This window comes from Rutidosis leptorrhynchoides, chromosome 4, assembly GCF_046630445.1.
Source record: "Rutidosis leptorrhynchoides isolate AG116_Rl617_1_P2 chromosome 4, CSIRO_AGI_Rlap_v1, whole genome shotgun sequence".
In the NCBI taxonomy this organism is placed as follows: domain Eukaryota; kingdom Viridiplantae; phylum Streptophyta; class Magnoliopsida; order Asterales; family Asteraceae; genus Rutidosis; species Rutidosis leptorrhynchoides.
Genome location: NC_092336.1, coordinates 518,101,352 through 518,126,448, shown reverse-complemented (window position 1 = coordinate 518,126,448; position 25,097 = coordinate 518,101,352). Strand labels below are relative to the sequence as shown.

The window sequence follows — 25,097 nt, the reverse complement described above, 5'->3', positions numbered from 1 at the left end:
AGACAGGACCTTGTGCCAGACCGAAAAATTATAGGATGATCTTTACTATCGCTCCTACCAAGGATAGTTCTAGCATCCGACACGTTAATAAGACCATAATCATCTGCATGTCACGGGACATTGCCTTAACAGTTTCTTGTTCATCGCTTTCCTTTACAACCGGACGGTAGTTTGCCGAAAGGTAATATACGGGACAAGTAAACTGGACGTGTTGCTTTCCTAATACAAGGTTAGCAAGTGGGTAACACAAAACCACAAGTGTTGAGCTAAAATTTTCAAATCTGAAACCCACACAACCCACAAAAATATTTTGCAAACACCGGTGAAGGGTTATTCCGGAAAACTTATCTAGGGTAAAAGCTAGATTAAATTTTCAAAAAGATCAAATGTTTTCATAAAGATCCAATTTCCTTAAGGATCTACATTTTAATAGTCATGTGGGACTGTAAACCACCTTTCAAATGTGCACTTTGCTTTGGAAACCGAAAGTAAATCGGCTATTTGATTGCAAGTGTCGTTGACCTAAACCCGAGGCAACTGTGGATGACACACCCACCTTTAACCATCATTACTGTCATTGTTTATACCGCTATATCAAAATCACTGATGTACAAAATGTTATGAATAAAAAAGTGATTCATGTATGTTTTTATTTTAAGTTCTGTATTGCTTGAGGACAAGCAACGCTCAAGTGTGGGGATATTTGATAGTGCTCCAAATGAACATATATTTTGTAGCAATATCGTTCCAATATGTAAAGTTTTTAAATGTAATTTCCTTATTTTTAGTTGTAATAGTTAAATAAATAAGTGCGAAGACGAAAGACGCAAATCGCTCGAAAATGAAGATTTAAAGACAAAAACGAAGATTTGAAAGACCAAAACATCCAAAAAGCTCAAATGTACAAGATACAATTCAAAAGGTTCAATTTATTGATGAGAAACGTCTAAAAATGACAAGAGTACAAGTTACAAAACGCAAAGTACAAGATATTAAATTATACGAAAGGACGTTCGAAAATCCGGAACCAGGACATGAACCAACTCTCAACGCTCGACGCAACGGTGTAAAAATTACGAGTCAACTATGCACAAGAATAAAATATAATATTTAAATAATTCATAATAAGAATAATATTAAATAATAAAAAGTTGTTAATTGAGCATAGTTTAGGGGTCGTAAATGAAAATTTCATTTCATAATTCGCCTATAAAAACAAGTTATATCGATCAATTTTAGGGACACACTTTTCGATCATATTTTCTATCCTCGATCCATCTATCAAATATCTATATCTAATATCCAATATCTATATTCTATATCTCTATCATAATGTTAACTTAATAAGATATAACAATAATCTTAATTTTAATTTTAAATTATGATAATAATAAGATTTATGATAGAGATCGTTTGAGTGTGTAAGTCGAAATTCTGTCCGTGTAACGCTACGCTATTTTTAATCATTGTAAGTTATGTTCAACCTTTTTACATTAATGTCTCGTAGCTAAGTCGTTATTATGCTTATTTAAAATGAAGTAATCATGATGTTGGGCTAATTACTAAAATTGGGTAATTGGGCTTTGTACCATAATTGGAGTTTGAACAAAAGAACGACACTTGTGGAAATTGAACTATGGGCTATTAATAGATGGGGGGTATTGTCTAATTGAGTGACAACTCATTGGAGTCTGTCGAACCTATCTTCAAATTAATTAACCTAATAATTAATAATGATTATGGTTGTCCTATTTAGTGATGTTCATATGGAATCTGTTATAATCATTTAATTAATCAATTGGGTTGGGTAATTGATTATTCATTCTGATCAAGTGGATGAATTAATATTCATAAACTAATTAAAACAGGGGTGGATTACATACAGTGATAACTGGTGTAATTGTTGACAGAAGTGATAACTGCGTCATAGTTTAAATCCTTAATCAGTTGGAATATTTGACTTCGGGTATAAGGGTAATTTGACGAGGATACTCGCACTTTATATTTATGACCGATGGACTATTATGGACAAAAACCAGATAGACGTATCAAATAAACCAGGACAAAGGACAATTAACCCATGGTAATAAATTAAAATCAACACGTCAAACATCATGATTACGGAAGTTTAAATAAGCATAATTCTTTTATTATATTTCTCATCGTATCTTTATTTACTGTCATTTTATTACTCGCAATTTTATTTTCTGTCATTTTATTTATCGCAATTTATTTTACGCACTTTAATTTTTGTCATTTATTTTTACGCTTAAAATCGACAAACCGGTCATTAAACGGTAAAACCCCCATTTTATAATAATACTACTACTTATTTATATATATATTTTTACAAATAAACTTAATAATATAGCGTTAACTTCACCAGCTCCCTGTGGAACGAACCGGACTTACTAAAAACTACACTACTCTACGATTAGGTACACTGCCTATAGTGTTGTAGCAAGGTTTAGGTATATCCCATCCGTAAATTAATAAAACTTGTGTCATATTTTGTAGTATTTTGTATTAAAAATTTAATACTATTTCGTATCCTCACGCTACATCATCATTTACGTTAAGTCTAGTTACCATGTGCCCACCGTTATACATATGCTTTTCATACTGTTTTGAAACATTGAAATCTCGTGGTCAATCTTATATTACTATTCCAACTTAAACTATAGCTCACCAACATTATTGTTGACGTTTTTAAGCATGTTTTCTCAGGTACTTAGAGGTTTGTTGCTTCCGCTGTTAGACTTGCTGTCATGCTGTTTAGACTTGCTGTTAAGGACCTGCTGTGTTAGATAATCGCTGCATAACTTAGAGATGTCTCAATCATGAAACTTTTAATTTGCATTCGCAACTTATGTTATTTGAATAATGGCTTTGTAATGACCTCTGTGTCACGTTATCTTTTGTAAAAAACTATGTTTTTATGAATGCAAACTGATTTTCAAACAGCATGTAGTATTCAACCGTGTAAAGATCCTGTTGTTGATGAATCGTACACGATGGTTTTGTACGGGGCGTCACATTTCGGATATTATTCACATTCATGATTAATTATTATTAATCATTTTTAATTAACTAATGTTACTAGTTAATTACGTGGGCTTTATTTATTTAATTGTTGCATACTTACATGGACTAATGTTAATGGACTTGGAAGCCCACCCTACTTTTCTTAATGGACTACTAGTTAGCCCAACATTAAGCTAGTAAATTATTAAGGCTTAAACTTAGATTAATTAAGCTAATGATGAGGCAAAGTTGTCACAAGCATGCTAGTAACTCTTTCCCATACATTTAACTTTAAATCATTCTAAGCTTACACCATCTTCCCATGCATGAAAGTGAGTTTTGACCTTTCCCCTTTTGTGCCCAAACCGTCGGCCTTGGGATGGCATGGAGAGTTCAATTTTTTTTTTTCTTTTGTTACTTATACACTAGCATTCATCTCATTTTACACACACACTTACACTACTCTTTTCTCTCATCTTTTTCTCTCTAACTTGTAAGTAACAAAGCTTTATTTTCCTTCTTTATCTTCCATTAAAACCGATTATACATCATCATCATTCACTAGTTTGTAGTTTATTGTTGTATGTTGTTGTTAAAGATCAAGTTCTATAACTTGTATCTTCATGTAATCTTGGTTACTTCCATTTTTGTTTGATGAAGAACCAAGAACAAGAATCTAAACTTGTTAGTTTATGGTTCTACACTTAAATGTTATAAGATTTAAAGTTCATAAGCTTTATAATCATACTTGTGTTCATGTTTAGTAGACTTGAAGTTTATTTCCTTAAGATCCAAACTTTGATTTGAATCTTCTCAAGTATGAAACAAACATGAACATAATACTTGTAACTTTAGTTTATTTCTTCATTTTATTTATTTAAAGTTGTGATGTTGCTAATTTGGTCAAGTATTACTAGTTAATCTTTATCTCATATTTCTTGAAACTAAAGTTAAACTTGTAAGTTCAAGAGCATGGAAGTATAACTTTCTAGTTATAACTTCATACACTTATGTTGGATCTAAGTTTCTATAACTTATGGTCTTCCAAATTTGTTTAAAACAAGAGCTTATGAGCTTATATACATTTTACAAGATAAAAATCTAAGTTTCATAACTTATGGTTTTATTAAAGTGAAGATCCAAGTTCTATAACTTAGGATCTAACTTAAGAACACTAGATCTAGACTTTCTAGTCTAGGATCTTCAAAATCTAACTAAGAACTAAGTTCTACAACTTAAGATCTTGTTTATTTAGTTTACTTTCAAGTTTGTAGCTTAATATTACTATTAGAACTCATGTATGTGTCGGATCTAAGATCTTGATGTAACTTTGGTTCATCAAACTACTTACAACCCTTAATTGAGTTGTGCTACATATCTTAGACTTACACTAGTGTTATTATGGTCAAAACTTGGTTAATATGATGCAAACACATCAACGAGTTGTACACTTGAAGCTATAAGCATCAAGGATGAGAACCGTGATGAGCATCAAGCACCAAGAACCCACCGGAGCACCTTACCTACTGTTTTCTGGGTCTGATTAATAACCTAGGCTACTGGAAAAGTTGATTTCCAGCTAGTTCGGTTCGAGTAGATGTTTTTCCATTTAGGCCCCGTCTTAATCCGAGCTACGGTTTAGGATTTATGGCCTTCCGAAAGTCACTACACCATTTTAACGTTGTGCTAAAATTTCTGATCTACTCGCACTTAAACCATCGCCACGGTCAAACGAAGACGTGTTTGGTTCTGGAAATTGGTCAGCCTCTAGGGGACTCATATACGGAGCCATGGCCACTGGTCTCACCTCATTTAAGTTTGTATAGAGGTCGTGGTGACTGAACGAAGTCAGCCTTTATTTCAAACTCTATTCTTGATTGAAACTTACTTTACACTTTTTGATCAATGATGAATGATGATGATACTTAAGACCTAATTTACATACTTTTAAACCTTTATGAACGATTTACTGACTTAGTAACTTTTGACTTAGGTTAAGGACCTTTTGGACAAACTACTTGCTTACTTTCCCGAATCAACTTTACTACTTTTCACTGTGAGTTATAGCATCCCTTTTTTACTTTAACTATTTTGGGACTGAGAATACTTGCGCATTTTACGTTTTACATACTAGGCACGAGTACTTAAACTTATTATATGTGTGGGTTATACAACGGCATAAACTTTCCCCTTAGCTCGGTAACGTTTAGTCATTGGTCTTTGAACTGGTGAACGCGAATCTTAGATATGGATCTATAGGGTTTGACATCCCCACTCAGGCTAGTAGCGCTAGCATTTAACGGGTGTTTAATACTTCGTAAAATTACGCACTCGCCAAGTGTACTTTTAGGGGGTGATATTACGTTAAGTTAGTTACCAAGTGCCCACGGTTGAACATATACTTTTCATACTGTTTTGAAATACTGAAATCTCGTGGCCTACCTTACATTACTGTTATACTTAAACTATAGCTCACCAACATTCGTGTTGACATTTTTAATCATGTTTTCTCAGGTGCTTAGAGGTTTGATGCTTCCGCTGTAGTTGTCTTGCTGTGTAGACTCCCGCTGCTTTTGTTAGAGATGTCTCTGCATGAAACGTTTACCTTGCATTCAAACTATGTTACTTTTTAAACAATGAATTTGTAATGACCTACGGGTCTCGTACTTATGTTAATTGCTTCTATTCATAGAAGCATACTTTTATTTGTAAAACTTATGACGTTGGTTATGACGTCACCCTTTCTTATGAATGCAAACTTATTTTAAAACAGCATATAGTGTTTGACCTTGTAATGATCCTGTTGTTGATGATCCGTACATGTTAATTTTGTACGGGGCATCACAAACTTGCTACATGCTACTGTTTACTTTTACTGCTATGTGAACTTACTGTATGCTAATGTTTATTCTCACTACTGCATGCAACTATCTGCCTTTGATTGCATGTTACTTTTGTTTAATACTGTTAATATTGCCATGCTATGTACTGCTAGGATGCTGTAGTGCCTAATTACGTGCTTGCTATATGTCTTACTGACATGGAAAAGGTTATTTTTCCTTGTTCAGATGTCGGACATACCGCCTATTATCGTCGATTTGGAGAGTAACTCAGATTCATCTACTGTTTAACCTACTATTGTTGCTGATTCACCGCTACCCTCCGACGACTCTGGCGATTCGTCTTCTGGAGATAGTGGACACGCGCTTGACCAGATGGATAACTCAGACGGAGATGAGGATCCAGAGGAGATTCCAGCTCCACCCACCCCAAGGCTTCCTAGGCCACAGCACCATTCTGGTGGTTCTGTGATCCCTGAGGGAAACGGGGACGGTCCTTTCCATAATGAGTGTGGACATTGGGTCAGACGCACCGCTAACGGACGAGTCGTGCCAATTCCACCTGGCAGATATCGACTTATGACCACCAGCCAGGTACATCCACCCTCAGATGATTCAGACGATTCATCATCCGATGACACCAGCAAGGAGGATCCCGAGGAGGATTCTGAGGAGGACTCCGAGGAGGAGCCCGTGCAGCCACCCTCTACCCCGCCGAAGAAGCGGTACTGCTTCGATGGTACTGTTATTCCAGGGGTTAATGGAGGTAAGCAGTTCATGAACGCACGTGGAACGTTGGTTAGGGTCACCGCCCGTAAGCGGGTTGTGCCATATCCTGCTGATCCATTCATGCGTAAGGCCGCTCGTTATGCGCCTTCTAATTCTGGCACCACACCATCTGCACCACCTGCTCCACCAGCATCTACCACCGTCGAGGAGCTGACGAGGGAAGTGCACACCCTCCGTGCTCGGGTAACTGAGCTAGAGGACCAGATGACCCACCTGATGGACATCATTTACCCACCATCACCATAGGGCTATTGTAATAGATTCCACTATGTAGTCCCGTTAGTAGTTTCTTGTTTTATTCATGTATTGTACGAACCTTATGGAGATGTATGTAACTTTCTTATTAATGAATGGAACTTAATGTTGTTTAATTATTGTACGATGTTTATTTAAGTTATCGCATGTTGGCTTTTGTGCTATCTGCTGCTGTTTGCCATGCTTAGTTAACGTGTATTGTGTTGTTTCCATGTTGATTACCTTATAATATAATATTTATATTGAATGTTGGATTTTGACTTAAGTCGAAACTGCTTGTTTAGAAGATCAATGGCAAACGGAAGAGTTCCAAGGGAAACGGCCACAACGGCACATATTGAGGAGATGATAGCTTCTCGAGTAGCCGCAGCTATGGCAGATATCAACCCCCAAGCTCCACCAGCTAACCAAAATATTCATAACGGGTGCACTTATAAGGTATTTCAGAGCTGCAAGTCCCACAATTTCAGTGGTACTGAAGGGCCAGTTGGGCTGACTAGATGGTTTGAAAAGTTGGAAGCTGTTTTCCGCGTGAGTAACTGCTCCGAAGTGAACAAAACTAAGTACGTCTCCTGCATGCTGTCGGATGGCGCTTTAACTTGGTGGAACACACTCACCCAAGCTCGGGGAATTAACGAGGCTTATGCTACACCATGGGAGGAGTTTAAGTAGGCTATGATCGAGGAGTACTGCCCCGGAATCGAAATTCAGAAGATGGAAGCGGAGTTTTAGGAACTGAAAGTTGTAGGGACCGATCTTGATGGCTATAACCGAAGGTACTTGGACTTAGCTTTGATGTGCCCCACGATGGTTACTCCCGAATTTAAGCGAATGGAACGGTATTTATGGGGACTTCCCAAGACCATTCAGGGAAATGTCACCTCTTCGAAACCAGCAGATGTCCCAGAAGCTATGCGCATGGCGCACACCCTGTTGAATCAAATTACCCAACAAGAGCCAGAAAAGGGGAAATCAGAGTTGGGAGCTAGTAATGGGAAACGTAAGTGGGACGGAAATAAGGGAAACGTCTTTGAGCAAAACCTAGCTAAGAGGTATGAGAATTTCAAGGGAAACAACGACTGGAGGAACCCTAACCCGAACCCTAGCTCGAACCCTAACTACAAAGGTAGCATTTCGCAGTGCAAGAGATGCTACAAGCATCATACTGGGTACTGCAACGTGGTATGTGAAAAGTGTAAGCGGACTGGACATATCAGTAAGGATTGCAAGAACAACACCTCAGCTGTGAGAACAACTCCGAATGGGCCAAAGAAATGCTTTGAATGCGGCCAGCAAGGTCACTTTAAGAATGAATGTCCGAACAAGAAGAAGGATGGCGGGCCAGCACCTGGAAGAGTCTTCAACATGAATGCCATGGATGCCCGTGAGGATCTTGACTTGGTCACATGTACATTCACTATTAATAAACTATTAGCTTCTGTCTTGTTTGATACTGGTGCCGATAGGAGTTATGTAGGTAGACACTTTTGCTCTAAGATAGATTGGTCGTTAGTACCTTTGAAGGAGAGTATGCTTGTTGAAGTAGCCAATGGGAAACTTGAGAAAGTTGACCAAATTAGCCGAGGAGGTATTATAAACTTAGCTGGAGTGGAATTTGCGATAGATTTGATACCCATTAAGTTGGGAAGCTTTGATGTGATAATTGGCATGGACTGGTTGTCCAAAGTACAAGCAGAAGTCATCTGTGGAGAAAAGATTATTCGTATACCACGCGAAGACGGTGTGCCATTAATTGTATACGGGGAGAGATGTAGCCCAAAGTTGAACCTTATTAGCTGCATGAAGGCACAAAAGATTATGAAAAAGGGGCGTTTTGCTGTTCCGGCACACGTAAAGAAGTTAGAAACGGAGGAGAAAAGCGTAGATGATGTACGAATAGTGAACGAATTTCCCGACGTCTTTCCAGAAGAATTTCCAGGATTACCCCCACCGAGATCAGTAGAGTTTCAGATTGATCTAGTACCAGGAGCCGCACCTGTAGCTCGCGCACCTTATCGACTCGCACCTTTCGAAATGCAAGAGTTACAGAGTCAACTACAAGAACTGCTAGACCGTGGATTCATTCAACCAAGCTCTTCACCTTGGGGCGCACCTATTTTGTTTGTAAAGAAGAAGGACGGATCTTTCCGCATGTGTATTGATTACCGCAAACTCAACAAGTTGACAATTAAGATTCGATATCCCCTTCCCAGAATTGATGACCTATTTGATCAGCTGCAAGGATCCAGCATTTACTCTAAGATTGATTTGCGATCCGGTTATCACCAGTTGAGGGTGAAGGAGAGCGATATGCTTAAGACTGCATTCTAAACTCGTTATGGTCATTATGAGTTTCTTGTGATGCCATTCAGTTTAACTAACGTTTTTGTTGTGTTTATGGACCTCATGAATCGTGTATGCAAGCCGTACCTAGACAAATTCGTTATCGTCTTCATAGATGATATCCTAATCTACTCTAAAAGTGAAGAAGAACACAAACAACATCTCCGACTCATGCTTGAGCTCTTAAGACAAGAGCAACTCTATGCCAAATTCTCCAAGTGTGAATTTTGGTTGAAGGAAGTTCAATTTCTTGGCCATGTCGTAAGTGCGCAAAGATCGAAGCCATCAGCAAGTGGGAAACTCCCACTACTTCTACTCATATCCGCCAATTTTTAGGTCTCACCGGTTACTATCGAAGGTTCATTGAAGGTTTCTCTCTGATTGCACGTCCATTAACCGCATTGACTCACAAAGGGAAGAAGTTCGTTTGGGCAACCGAACAAGAGTCGGCATTCCAAACCCTGAAGCAGAAGTTAACCTCCGCACCTATCTTATCACTTCCCAAAGGCAGTGACGACTTCGTTGTGTACTGCGACGCCTTAAAACATGGTTTTGCTTGTGTATTGATGCAACGAATGAAAGTTATTGCTTATGCCTCTCGTCAACTTAAGATTCACGAGCGAAATTACACAACACACGATCTCGAACTTAGAGCTGTCATCTTTGCTCTCAAACTATGGAGACACTATCTTTATGGAACCAAGAGTACTATGTTCACCAACCACAAGAGCCTCCAACACATTTTTTATCAGAAGCAACTGAACATGAGACAGCGACGGTGGATCGAGATGATGAACGACTATGATTGTGAACTTCGTTACCATCATGGCAAGGCAAATGTTGTAGCCGATGCTTTGTGCCGAAAGGAAAGAATGGTGCCTCTTCATGTCCGAGCCTTGAACATCACCATCCATTCGAATCTTAATAGCCAAATCCGAGTGCCCAAGATGAGGCTCTCAAAGAGGAGAATATTTCTCATGAACATTTGAACATTCTCGTTTCTCAATTTGAAGTTAAAGAGATCGGACTCCGATATTTCGCCGGAAGAATTTGGGTACCTAGTTATGGGAATTTACGAAGCCTCTTTCTAGACGAAGCCCACAAGTCAAGATATTCGATTCATCCAGGAGCCGGTAAGATGTACCACGATCTCAAGGAATAGTATTGGTGGCCAAATCTTAAGAAGGATGTTGCTACTTACGTTGGGAAGTGTTTGACTTGTTCAAAGGTTAAGGTCGAACATCAAAGGCCATCCGGGTTACTTCAGCAACCTGAAATCCCGCAATGGAAGTGGGAAAGGATAACAATGGACTTCATTACGAAACTACCAAAGACGGTGGGCGGATACGATACCATCTGGGTTATTATTGACCGTCTTACCAAATCTGCTCACTTCCTAGCCATGAAAGAAACTGATACGATGGAAAAAATCGCTCAACTATACATAAAGGAAATTGTATCTCGCCATGGTATGCCTTTATTGATTATTTCAGATCGAGATGCCCGTTGCCTCTAGATTTTGGCGTTCCTTACAAGAAGCTTTGGTAACACATCTCGACATGAGTACCACATATCACCGGCAAACCGACGGACAAAGCGAACATACGATTCAAAATTTGGAGGACATGTTGCGTGCATGTGTTATTGATTTTGGAAAAGCTTGGGAGAAGCATTTACCGCTAGCCAAATTTTCTTACAACAACAGCTATCATTCGAGTATTAATGCCGCACCTTTCGAAGCGTTATTGAGACGACCCGTCCTAATCCATAAGGACGAATACAATAACATATGATTACATTGCGAGGTATTTTACCTCTATATGATACATTTTACAAACATTGCATTCTTTTTAAAAGACAAACTTTCATTACATCGAAAGTTGATAGGTATGCATACCATTTCATAATATCCAACTATAAATGACCTAATCTGTCATTTGCTTAATCATAAACTTTAATGAACTCAACGACTTGAATGCAACATCCTTTGAAATATGCCATGAATGACTCCAAGTAATATCTTTAAAATGAGCAAATGCACAACGGAAGATTTCTTTCAATCCTGAGAATAAACATGCTTTAAAGTGTCAACCAAAAGGTTGGTGAGTTCATTAGTTTATCGTAATCAATCATTTTCATAATTTTAATAGACCACAAGATTTTTATTTCCATTTCTCATTAACATCAACTCATATCAGGCATTTCGCACTGTATAGAGATAAAAATCATTCATATGGTGAACACCTGGTAACCGACCTTAACAAGATGCATATAGAATTTCCCCATCATTCCGGGACTCCCTTCGAACATGATAAATTCGAAGTACTAAAGCATCCGGTACTTTGGATGGGGCTTTTTGGGCCCAATAGATCTATCTTTAGGATTCACGTCAATTAGGGTGTCTGTTCCCTAATTCTTAGATTACCAGACTAAAAAGGGGCATATTCGGTTTAATAATCCAGCCATAGAATGTAGTTTCAATTACTTGTATCTATTTCGTCAAACATTTATAAAAACAGCGCATGTATTCTCAGTCCCAAAAATATATATTGCAAAAGTATTTAAAAAGGGAGCAAATGAAACTCATAATACTGTATTTCGTAGTATAAATACATATGACGGCATTGAACAAATGCAAGGTTGGCCTCGGATTCACGAACCTATATTAATTATATATATTTATATGTTGGTCAATAACTTTCTAACAATTTAAGTCAGGTCATAGTGTATCACAATCCTAATGCTCGAAATTATCATGCAAAAGTCAACAAAAGTCAATTTGACCCAAAAATGACTTCCAAAATCTATACATGATTATTATATAACTTAAATATAGTCATTTTATATGTTTAAATATATTTATCATATTTTATTAGAGTAACTAATACAAGTCTTATATTAATAAAAATTTTATATTAAAATTTTTATATGATATACTTTTATATATTTCAAGTAATAAAATTTATAAAGTTCACTTAATATCATAAAAATATAGTTATATGTATTATTAATGTAATTATATTATGTGTGATAAAAAAATATCTTTGTATCACATTCTTAAATAATATTGATAATGATAATAAAGTTGTATTATTTTGAAATAGTAATAATAATTATTTTAATAATAAATATAATAATAACAATAACATTTTTTTTACGTTTACTAATGATAATAATAATTGTAATAATAAATAATATTATTATAATCATGTTAATGATAATAATAGTGATAATAGTATTATTGTTATTAATAATACTACTAATATTAATAAAATGATAATTTTTAATAATAATAATACTAAAATATAATAATAATGATATTTAATAATAACAATGATATTTCTATTAAAATCATAATTTTAATAAAAATGATAGCTTTAATATTAATGATACTTTTAATAATAATAACTATAAAAATAATAAAATGATAGTTTTGCTAAAAATATTAATTATTTTAATAATAATAATAATAATATTGATTATTAGATAATAATAATAATGACGATAATAACGACGATAACGATAACGATAACGATAACAATAACGATAACGATAACGATAATGATAATAATAATCATTTTAACAATAATACTTAAAATTATAGATAATTCAATTGACGATATCTTTTAATCCGTTCATCGAAATCATACGCTTTCTAAATGAAAAGTTATTAATTTTTCACCATCTTTCCAACGACATGCATATCATATACCTTATCTCAGTCTCATATGTATCAAATTCGTGATTTATCATAAACTATTTAATGACAAAATTAAGCATACAAGCATGCAATAACATATATACTCGAGCACTAGTCAGGGATACACTATTAATATATAAAAGATAGGATATGAATGCTCACGTATCAATATTGAGATTCAATATTGCAGGAAAGTACGTAGACGCAACGGAGATGATAAACACTAGGTTGACCTCACGAGCTATACCCCCGAACCATACCCATAACCTCCTTAGCTATAACCCATAATTTCCTTAGCTCTATCCCGCTTGAAAAACTCGTTTTGAAATAACTCGCTCAAGACTTCGTCGTAGTATTTTATGTATAATACTAATAATAACGCTACTAGATAATACTAATATTAATAATACTAAGCTTAATATTAATAATCTTAATAATAATAATATTAATAATTTATATATATGTATGTTTATGCGAGTACTGAAATGAAGAATGAATCACTCAAAACCAAAATCGTCCACTTTATAGCACCTTCACCTTACCTACCCCTCATGCGACCGCATGGGGTTGTGAGGGAGGCCTCATGCCATCGCATAAGGTCTGGATCCAGCTCATACACGTTTTAATTCTTCTGCCGACACTTAATTAATATTAATATATAAATAATTATTTATTCTATATAATTAATTATATATTATATTATATTCACATGCAAAGTTAACTTGAAATTTTAGTTCCGATGACTCGTACGCTTACGCTTAACTCATTTCCTGGTTCCGGTTTCTCGAACTCACTTTCGTACGCTTAGAAAACTAGCGTTTTACGTTTCGTGATGTGTACCTTTAACAAAAATATGGACTTAACTTATCAATAACTAAATCATTTGAAATGTAACTTGAATGTTATAGTGTTTTGGTCATTAGCTTTTATAAATCAACGTCTCGTTATATATACATATACACACATATATAATAGTATTATTTTAACTCAAAACGATTTATAACTAAGTTAATATTATATTAATTTTATTACATTGAAAAATATATATACATATATATTTTTATTTCGAAATATAAATTTGAAATATTTATTTAACAATATAATAGATAATTTTTCAAAACTAATTATATTTCAAAGTTCAATATATATAATTTAAAATCGTTTTGAAATTATTATTTAGTAGTACTCTTATCTTTTTGAAACAATAAAAATATATTTACAAATTTATAATACAAGCTTTAATTAATTTCTTTAAAATTTATAAACAAGTTATCTTATAAAGTGTTTTAATAATAAAGTTCTTTTTAAACTGAAAACGTTTTGTACGTTAGAAACTATATATGATAATTTTGTTTTCCAAAACTAAATGTATATAAGAATCATTTTAAAAGGTTAAAATTATGGAATTCGTTATATCCTACAATGTTATAGAAAAGTAAAATTATATGTACTCATAATAGGTTTCAAGTTTTTGAATTACCATTTGTTGATGAAACGTGAGATAAAGTCCAAAGGTTAATTAAACATATAAAATCATCTTAATGTAAAACGTTGATTACTTAACTTGTCAATATCCAACATCTAAGTTATTTATATTTCCAACATTTCACTTTCACCCTAAATAATATGAAAGTTAACTAGTTAACACCTATATAGGAAATCGAACAGGGAACTCCACTAACCCTTTTCTAGTTCCCGTTAATTACACTTTTGTTCTTACTTGTAAATCACTTTACCAATTATTCCGAATGCCGTTAAAAAGAAACGGATTTCTTAAATTGATGTGGACCTCATAACAGAGACCCGAAATCATATCACAATGTATCTAATAATTCAATCATTTGATATTATCTTTTAATCCCATCGATAAATATATTAAACATATATTGAAACAATTATGTTCAAGTAAAGTATTCTACATCTAATACTTTGTTAATATTTTCAATTAATATAACTATATCTTATGTATATACATCTCTATACACATAAATGTTCATGAATCGTCGAGCTCAGTCAAAGGGTAATTGATTATATGAACACAGTTCAAAGTTTTTGAGATTCAACATTACAGACTTTGCATATCGTATCGAAAACATATAAAGATTAAGTTTAAATTTGGTCGGAAATTTTCGGGTTGTCACAGTTATATGGCCGCAAGTGTCATTCTCCTATTTGTTGGGCTGAAGTGGGTGAAAAGAAAATCACCTGACCCGAACTCATTCATGAAACAACTGAGAAGATTGTTCAAATTCAAGCGAGGCTCAAGACGGCCCGTGATCGCCAAAAGAGTTATGCCGACCTTAAACGTAAGGATTTTGAATTCCAAGTGGGTGACCGCGTAATGTTGAAAGTAGCACCTTAGAAAGGTGTAATCCGTTTCGAAAAGCGTGGAAAGTTAAATCCACGATACATTGGTCCTTTTGAAATCTTGGAGCGTATTAGACCCGTTGCTTACCGTTTGGATCTTCTGACACAATTGAGCTCCGTTCATCCTACTTTTCACGTGTCGAATCTGAAGAAATGTCTTGCTGAACCAGAACTTGTCATCCCTCTCGATGAGCTTACGATTGATGACAAACTCTACTTCGTGGAAGAACCTGTTGAAATTATGGACCGTGAGGTCAAAACCTTGAAACGCAACAAGATTCCGATCGTCCGGGTCCGATGAAATGCAAAACGAGGACCTGAGTTTACTTGGGAACGAGAGGATCAAATGATGCAGAAGTATCCTCACCTTTTCCCGACTCCACCATCTACCTCAGCTTAAATTTCGGGACGAAATTTTCTTTAACAGGTGGGTAATGTAACGACCCGACTTTTTCGACTTTTAATTATATTTATTACTTTCACGAAACTGTGTATTTGTGCGTACTAATTTAGATTTTATTCTGGGATCATTAATTATGTTAATTACTTTCGTTAATGCCTTACAACGTGTTTTTAAGTACTTAGTTGCTTAACATGATCCTTGAATGCATTTACGACCGATAGTGTCACTTATTGTTTAAAACGAGCTACGTACTTGGTATACGTTAAACTTTTGTCATAATTGGAATATTATGACTGCGTAAACATAATTTTTATTTATTTATGACAATTACTTGGCTTTATGGTTCCTTAATCATGCTTAGTGCTTACTAATGCTTACTAGTTACCTTAATGGACTTAGCACCTTAATGGACTTCCATGGCCCAACCTACTCAACTTAGTGGACCACTTAATGGGTTAATTAGCCCATGTAATCATAATTAAGTCCATGTAAGTAATGAGACAAGTATCATGCATGCTTATGTACTAAGGCTTGCATTATGTCTCAAACCACCTAACATGTCAACATCACCTAGTACCACCACGGACCACACCAAGCCACACCACATGAGGCCAAGATGGTCCCCCCATCCCCTCCCCAACCGTCGGCACCCACCACCCCATCACCACCACTTTATTTTTAAAAAAAAACTCTCATTTCTCTCATTTCCATTTCATTCAAACACACACACTTCTCTCTACTTTCTCACTCTAAAATTATCTCTCAAATACTTGAAGAACTTCTAAGTTCTTAACTTCTTTTTTTCTTTCTTTTCTTACTTTAATTCATGAATCATCATCATCATGAACAAAGATTCAAGTTTTGTAACTTGAATCTTCATTACTCTTGTAAGATTCAACTTTGGTTTGAAGAATCTTCAAGAACATGAAGGATTCAAGGTTTTTAGCTTTGAATCTTCATAATCTTGTTAGATCTAAGTTTATTAACTTAAGATCTCTTTATTTATGTTTAAAGATCAAAACCTATGTTTATGATCTTCATGTAACTTGTAGATCCAACACTTTACTTTATGGATCTTCAAGAAAGTTTGAAATACAAGCTTACTAGCTTGATGTTTCTACAAAAAGTTAGTTAAAGATCCAATTTTACTAACTTATGATCTTCTTTAATTTGTTGTACTTTAGCTTTGTGACTTGTGTTTTCTTGAAACAAAAGATACAAGCTTACTAGCTTGAGATCTCATAAGTGTTATTAGGAATCCAAGCTCTTTAGCTTAGGGTTTCATTTTTGTGTTTGATCTAAGTTGTGTAACTTATGGTCTTCTACTTTATTTAAACAAAAGTTCATTAGCTTGTGTTCATATTACTTTACAAGATCTAAGTTTCATAACTTATGGTTGTGTAAAAGTTGAAAGTCTAAGTGTTATGACTTAGGGTTTCACCAAGAACATGAGATCTAGACTTTTTAGTATAAGGTCTTTAATATTTAGCTAAGATCTAAGTTCTATAGCTTAAGGTCTTGCTTATTTAGTTTGATTCATAGTTTATAGCTTAATAGAAATACTTGTGTTAAAACTAAGAAATTGATGTAACTTTGGTTCGTCACCTTGCTCAAACTCTCACATGAGTTGTGTTTTATTTCTTAGTCTTAACTTTGTGTGTTGATGGTTAAATCTTAGTTAAAGTGATGCTAAAACATCAAGATTTGTACACTTGAGGCTTATACGCATCAAGGATGAAAACCGCGATGAGCATGAAACACCAAGAAACCCACCAGAGCACTTTCTTTCTGTTTTTCAAGGTCTTATCAGTCCCCTGAGCTTCTGGAAAATTTTATTTCCAGATAGTTCGGTTTGAGTAGATAACTTTTTGTTTAGACCTCGCCTAAATCCAATATACGGTTTAGGATTTATAGCCTTCCGAAAGCCACTACGCCCTTGTAACGTTGTGCTGAAATTTCTGACCTACTCGCACTTAAACCGTCGTCACTGTCAAACGAATACGAGTTAGGTTCTGAAAATTGGTCAGCAGTTAGAGGACTCACATACGGAGTCTTAGCCACTGGTCTCACATCATTTCAGTTTATATAGAGGTCGTAGCAGCTGAACGAAGTCAGCATTTGTTTCGATCTCTATTCTTGATTGAAAACTTACTTTATTTTTTACGTACGATGATGATGATGATGATACTTAAGACTTAACTTATGTACTTTTAAACCTTTTAGGACGATTTACTGACTTAGTAACCTTTGACTTAGGTTGACGACCTTTCGGACCGACTTACTCGCTTACTTATTCATACAGATTTTACTGCAGTTTCACTGTGAGTTATAGCTTCCCTTTTTACCTTACTATATTTGAGACTGAGAATACATGTGCTTTTTATGTTTTACTTACTAGGCACGAGTACTTAAACTTTATATATGTGTGGGTGATATAACGGCATAAATTTTCCCCTTAGCTCGGTAACATTTAGTCATTGGTTTATGAACCGGTGAACGCGAATCTTAGATATGGATCCATAGGGTTTGACATCCCCACTCGGGCTAGTTGTGCTAGCATTTAACGGGTGTTTAATACTTCGTAAACTTACGCACTCGCCAAGTGTACTTTTAGGGGGTGATATTTACGTTAATTTAGTTACCAAGTGCCCACGGTTAAGCATATACTTTACATACTGTTTTGAATACGAAATCTCGTGGCCTACATTACATTACTGTTACAATTAAACTATAGCTCACCAACATTCGTGTTGACTTTTAAGCATGTTATTTCTCAGGTGCTTAGACGTTTGTCACTTCCGCTGTACTAGACTCTCGGTGTTAGATTTCCGCTGCTTATTTAGAGATGTCTCAAACATGGAACTTTTTACTTTGCATTTAAAACTTATGTTACATTTGAACCATGGCTTTGTAATGACCTTCGTGTCACGTACTTGTGTTAACGCTTTCTATTCGTAGAAGCATGCTATCGTTTGTAAAACGCTATCTTTTTATGAATACAAACTTGTTTTATAACAGCATATAGTGTTGTAACCTTGTAATGGACCTGTTGTTGATGATCTGTATACGTTAATTTTGTACGGGGCATCACAGATGTGGTTCCTGAAACTGAGGTTCCTAACATAGAGGAACCTGACAAAGAAACTGAGGAGTGAATGCTATAGAACTTCTTGTATATTTTTGTGTTCATTTGCGTAATACTGTTAGTTGCTTGCATGTTAATTTCTGTTTGCATGATAGTTAGTTTATTTCTGAATGTGTTGCATGCTAGCTTATATTACGTTTATTTTCTTTTGCTTTTGTATAGAGAAAACAGAAAAACCATAAAAATCCGGAAAACCAGAAAATCAAAATAAAAATTGAAAAATAGAAAATTCGTAAAAATCTGAAAAACTTGAAAAGGAGTTGCTTATTGTATCTGTGGGAAAGTGATTGCAATAATGAACTAACTTGTTATTGATGTAAATAAGTAGTACAGGATGATTGATAACGTATTACTAGACTTTACTGGCCTAATTCTAGATAGAGGTGATCACACTAAGAACCTGTAAATATCATGATGAGGAAATCATGGAAAGGTTTACAGCGGTTGAGGGTAGTCACCTAATTATCACTGAATATGTACTGAGAAATGATTGTTCAGAAACTCAACAGACGGTTGAGGTCTCCCCAACTACGATTTATACCTGGTAGAGAAGGATAATTTTGTATGTCCCCGAGGTGAGCATACTTTGTTTACAGTGCATACTTGTTTCTATTTAATCTTAATGCTTGGACCGAAAGTCAACATCATATATGTCAGGTATTCAAAGGAAGGTGTCTCTCCATAAACGGGTTTAGAAATGCAATCTTGTATTACATATATTGAATGATTTGAATACGCAACATTATTGGGTAACAGATTTCAAGATCAGGAGATTGTTTTTCTGTAAAGACACGACTAAAGTCAAAGGCAGTGGTGCATCATCATGTCATATGTAATTTTGAAGTTTCATTTATCTGTATTCTGAATTTATGTTTTGTATTATAGTTTTGGGAAAAGTGCAATGTGATAACCAATCCAAATCCCTTTGAACGAATACATCGTTCATCGATTTCACAGTGAGGTAGTGACCTCTACATGATACGTTATGTAAACATTGCATTCTTTTGAAAAGACACACCATAAGTGAATATCAAATTCCAAGGTTTTTAACATCTGATGATTTCTATATATAGAAAATCACTGTAAATAATAGTTTACAATACTACATCTGTTGACAATGCAGTCAAAATAAGATACATGGTGATGATTTTGTGAATGCAACGTTTTCTCGAATTAAGCATGTATGACTTCATGCACATAGCTTGTATATCATATAAGCAAACAGCAGAAGACTTCTAGGAACCTGAGAATAAACATGCTTAAAAGTGTCAACACAAAGGTTGGTGAGTTCATAGTTTTAATGTTGCGCATAATCCGTATATAAAGGTGGATCACAAGATTTTAGTTGTTTCATCCAAAAACGTTTATCAAAATATTTTACGAAATTGAGCACCCTGGTAACTAAGCTTTAACGTTATAATAAGTACCCCTGTTTTAACATACATGCAACCAACATGTACAATACACGCAATCCAACGTGTACTAAACTCAAATAGCATACGTCTGTTCTATAGTTCAGGCTAGGGTTTCTATACCTGGAACAGACGGGGATGTCAAGCCCTATGGATCCATATACAACTATTCGCGCCAACCAGTTCTTATAATCGCAGTTACTAGTTACCAAAGCTAAGGGATTTTCGGTTCAAACTCGGTGTAGAATTTAGTATGTACTTGTATCCATTGCGTTTAAAATAAAGTGCATGTATTCTCAGCCCAAAAATATATATTGCAAAAGCAATTAAAAAGGGAGCAAATAAAACTCACTATACTGTATTTCGTAGCAATTATGCATATGACGGCACTTAATAAGTGCAGGGTTAGCCTCGGATTCATGAACCTATATTAGTATATGTTAATCAATAACTGTCTAACAAGCTAGGTTAGGTCATAGTATATCACAATCCTAATGCTCGAGACCAACATGCAAAAGTTAACAAAAGTCATCTCAAAAGTTAATCTGACCCAATATGATCTTTAAATCTATACATGTTTATTATATTAACATAGTATAAGTCTTGATAATTGAACGAATTTATAATTTATCAAACTCAAAATATTATTTATTCCAGGAGCTATATTATATTTGAATTATCATGGCAATCGAAAATATTTTATTATTTCACATAGTTTTTCAATACTTGTAAAATCGGATTATAGTGTTTATAAAGTTTTAAAACATGATAAGACAGTCAACTTTGACAATTGTTCAACAAAACAAGACGTGCCTTATATAGAAATTCATTTACTCGATTAGTAATATCTAAAAATCCAATTTATCAATATCACAGATAAGTTGTTTAAATATTAATTTACAGTTTCAAACACAATTTTAATTAACGTCAAACATAATTCAGTTGACCATATCTTTTAATCCGTTCATCGAAATCACGCGATTTCTAAATGAAAAGTAATTAATTTTTCGATAGATTTCCAACGACATGCATATCATATACTTTATATCAGTAGCATATGTATCAAATTCGTGATTCATCATAAACTATCTAATGAAAAAAAATTAAAGCATACAAGCATGCATAAACATATATACTCGAGCACTAGACATGGATACACTATTAATATATAAAAGTTAAGATATGTATGCTCACGTATCAATATTGTGATTCAATATTGCAGGAAAGTACGTAGACGCAACGGAAATGATAAATGCTAGGTTTGACTTGCGAACAATACCCACGAACATTACCCATAAACTCTATAGCTATAACCCATAATTTCCTTAGCTTGACTTATTTGAAAACTCGGTTTGAAATCATTTGAGCAGAACTTCGTCGTAGTATTTTATGTATAATACTTACTAATAATAATACTCCTAATAATAATAATAATAATACTAGTACTAATAATATTAAGATTTATAATAATAATTATAATAACAATTAAAATTATTTACGGAGCATTTCATTGTTAGTATGCATGTGTTTAAGTTTGAGAACCAAATATATATAACAATCGAATTCAACTTACGTAAATCAATTTGCTACCTAATTCTTGTTTTGTTCTGTCACGAGTTCCTCTAAAAACCAAAAACATGACACTTATTTGTTTTAGTGTGCCGACACTCACCTTTGTATTTATTTAATACTTCAGGGATATTTTATGTAACTTATAATTAATAATTTCTATCATGTCGCTTTCATGTGAATAGTAAATTAATTAATTTCGTTTCATTTACTATTCATATGAATAGTAGATGAATTAATTTCGATTCAACTATTTAAGTTACATTGTTGTACGTTGTGCTTTACAGCTTGTACATCTTTGATTTAATTGCGTTTCTTCTTATAAATTAAAAAATTTACATCATAAAAATAAAACGATCATATACGTAAAAAAAATTAATTTGAAATTGCATCATTCAATAGTAAATTTGTATCGTTTAGTATATAAATATTATTCGCATGTATATATATATATATTTATAATATAAAGCTTTACTTAAATTCTCCTAATTCTATATAATCAATTTACCTTTATAAATAACAGATTACAATAACTCAGTTTTTGAAATCGTTTTTATACGATTGAAAAATAGATCAGTCGAATATTATGAAATCCAGTTATCCACTGACTTTTGTCTAACCTTCATCAATTGACACATTTGTTCTTACTTGTAAATCACTTTACCATTTTTCGAATATTGTTAAAATGGAAAGGTTTCTCAAATCAACGTGGACCTCACAGAGACTCGTAATCATATCACAATATATCTGGTAATTCAATCATTTGATATTATCTTTTAATTCCTTCGATAAATATGTTAAACATATATTGAAACAAATACGTTCATGTAAAGTATTATACATTTAATACTTTGTTAACGTTTTCAATTACTATAACAATATATTGTATATACATATAAATGTTCGCGAATCGTCGAGCATAGTCAAAAGGGTAATTGAATATATGAACATAGTGAAGCGACCCGTCCTAATCCATCCGGACAAAGTCCACATCGATTATAAATGATTCACAATAGTTGATTACATCGCGAGGTACTTGACCTCTATATGATACATTTTACAAACATTACATTCGTTTTTAAAAGACAAACTTTCATTTTATCGAAAGTTGATGGCATGCATACCATTTCATACTATATCCAACTATAATTGACTTAATAATAATCTTGATGAACTCAACGACTCGAATGCAACGTCTTTTGAAATATGTCATGAATGACTCCAAGTAATATCTCTAAAAGAACAAATGCACAGCGAAAGATTTCTTTCATACCTGAGAATAAACATGCTTTAAAGTATCAACCAAAAGGTTGGTGAGTTCATTAGTTTAACATAAATAATCATTATCATCATTTTTAATAGACCACGAGATTTTCATTTTCAGTTCTCATAAATATACGTCCCATACATAGAGACAAAAATATCATTCATATGGATTGAACACCTGGTAACCGACATTAACAAGATGCATATAAGAATATCCCCTATCATTCCGGGAAATCCTTCAGACATGATAAAAATGAATTCAAAGTACTAAAGCATCCGGTACTTTGGATGGGGTTCGTTAGGCCCAATAGATCTATCTTTAGGATTCGCGTCAATTAGTAGATCGGTTTACTAATTCTTAGGCTACCAAGTAAAAGGGGCATATTCGACTTCGATCATTCAACCATATAATGTAATTTCAATTACTTGTGTCTATTTCGTAAAACATTTATAAAAATTTGTGCATGTATTCTCAGCCCAAAAATATAAAGGGTAAAAAGGCAAATGAAACTCACATATTGTATTTTGTAGTAAAAATACATATGACGACAATGAACAAGTGTAGGGTTGGCCTCGAATTCACGAACCTATATCATTTATGTATATATTAACACACATAATTGTAATCAAATAAATTCATATATATTATATCTTAAATTAAATATCTTTTATTTTTAATTTGTTCATATTTAAAATTGTTAATGCTTATATAGTTTAATATTATATTTAAAATCAATAATTTGTTATATGTAAATTTTTATGTAAATAATATATATATCATTATATGTAAGATTATGGTAGTTAAAATATATATACATTTATATAGAAAATATTTATTTGTTATAATAATAATATTGTTAATGTAAAAGTAGTAATCATAACAATAATAATAATAATAATAATAATAATATTAATAATATTAATAATAATAATAATAATAATAATAATAATAATAATAATAATAATAATAATAATAATAATAATAATAATAATAATAATAATAAAAATAAAAGAAATAGACTACCTTAGAGACTCCTCTTTAAAAAAAATGCAACAATTGGGACTCGAACCGGAGACCTCTCGGTACCCGCTAACACTCTTAACTAACACGCCATTCTTACTTTTCTGTTTAATACGTAAACCAAATTTATTTAACCAATACTCGTGAACTATCATCTTCTTCTCCCCAATCTAATCGATTCAAACAAAACACAAAATCAACCAAACACAATTTAAATACATCGGGACAAATCAATATCAATCTCACAGGTTTATATTTATTGAAAACGAAAGAAAGAAAGAACAGAAAAAAATTAAATAAATAAATAAAAAATTTGCTGTGTTCGTCGAGCATATGTATATAACAGAAAAATTGACTTTCGATTTTTATGGCTTTATAGCAAAAATGTTTAACACGAAATAGTTTTCAATTCATACTTAGAAACTATATGCATCATCAATTAATCCAAAATCTTGAAAACAAATTCGAATTCTTCAAAGAACAACTCGTTTTGACTTTTTCTTTATAATGTTTAACTTCGAAATTCAAAGTAAATAGAAAGAATTGGAGGTTGTAAACTTACAGATAGATCAAACGAATGATTCCTAACACAATTGCATATTTAGATTTTGACATGTGATCCTGGATTTAATTTTTCGATTAAATGTGCCGTACAGAGGTCTAACCTCATTTTCTCAATCTCTGATGTTTATTTTTATTTTTTATAATAGAAGTAGAAATCTTGTTAAGACTTTAATGTATGATTAACACAATGACAAGAGTTGTTAGAATTCTGTTTATTTTCTTGGATTGATTTGGTAGTGGGTTCACGAGAAGGACAAAAGTAGGAAGAGATGAAATAAATAAAAGATGATATAATTACGCGTAATAAATCTGTTTATATATATTATGTTTATTAATTCATAAATATATTAAATATAAGGATATGTTAATATTAATAATACTTATTAATTTTATTACTAA

General features: G+C 33.5%; 1 protein-coding gene across 1 annotated transcript in view; it reads left to right on the top strand.

The window, feature by feature from the left end:
• The window catches only part of LOC139842513 (uncharacterized mitochondrial protein AtMg00810-like), a 79,823-nt gene extending 73,668 nt beyond the window's left edge, over positions 1-6,155 (top strand). The window contains exon 2 of the mRNA XM_071832645.1: positions 6,093-6,155. Within this exon, the coding sequence (XP_071688746.1) occupies positions 6,093-6,155 (63 nt within the window). The remainder of the gene's footprint in view (positions 1-6,092) is intronic.
• The last annotated feature ends 18,942 nt before the right edge of the window (positions 6,156-25,097 follow it).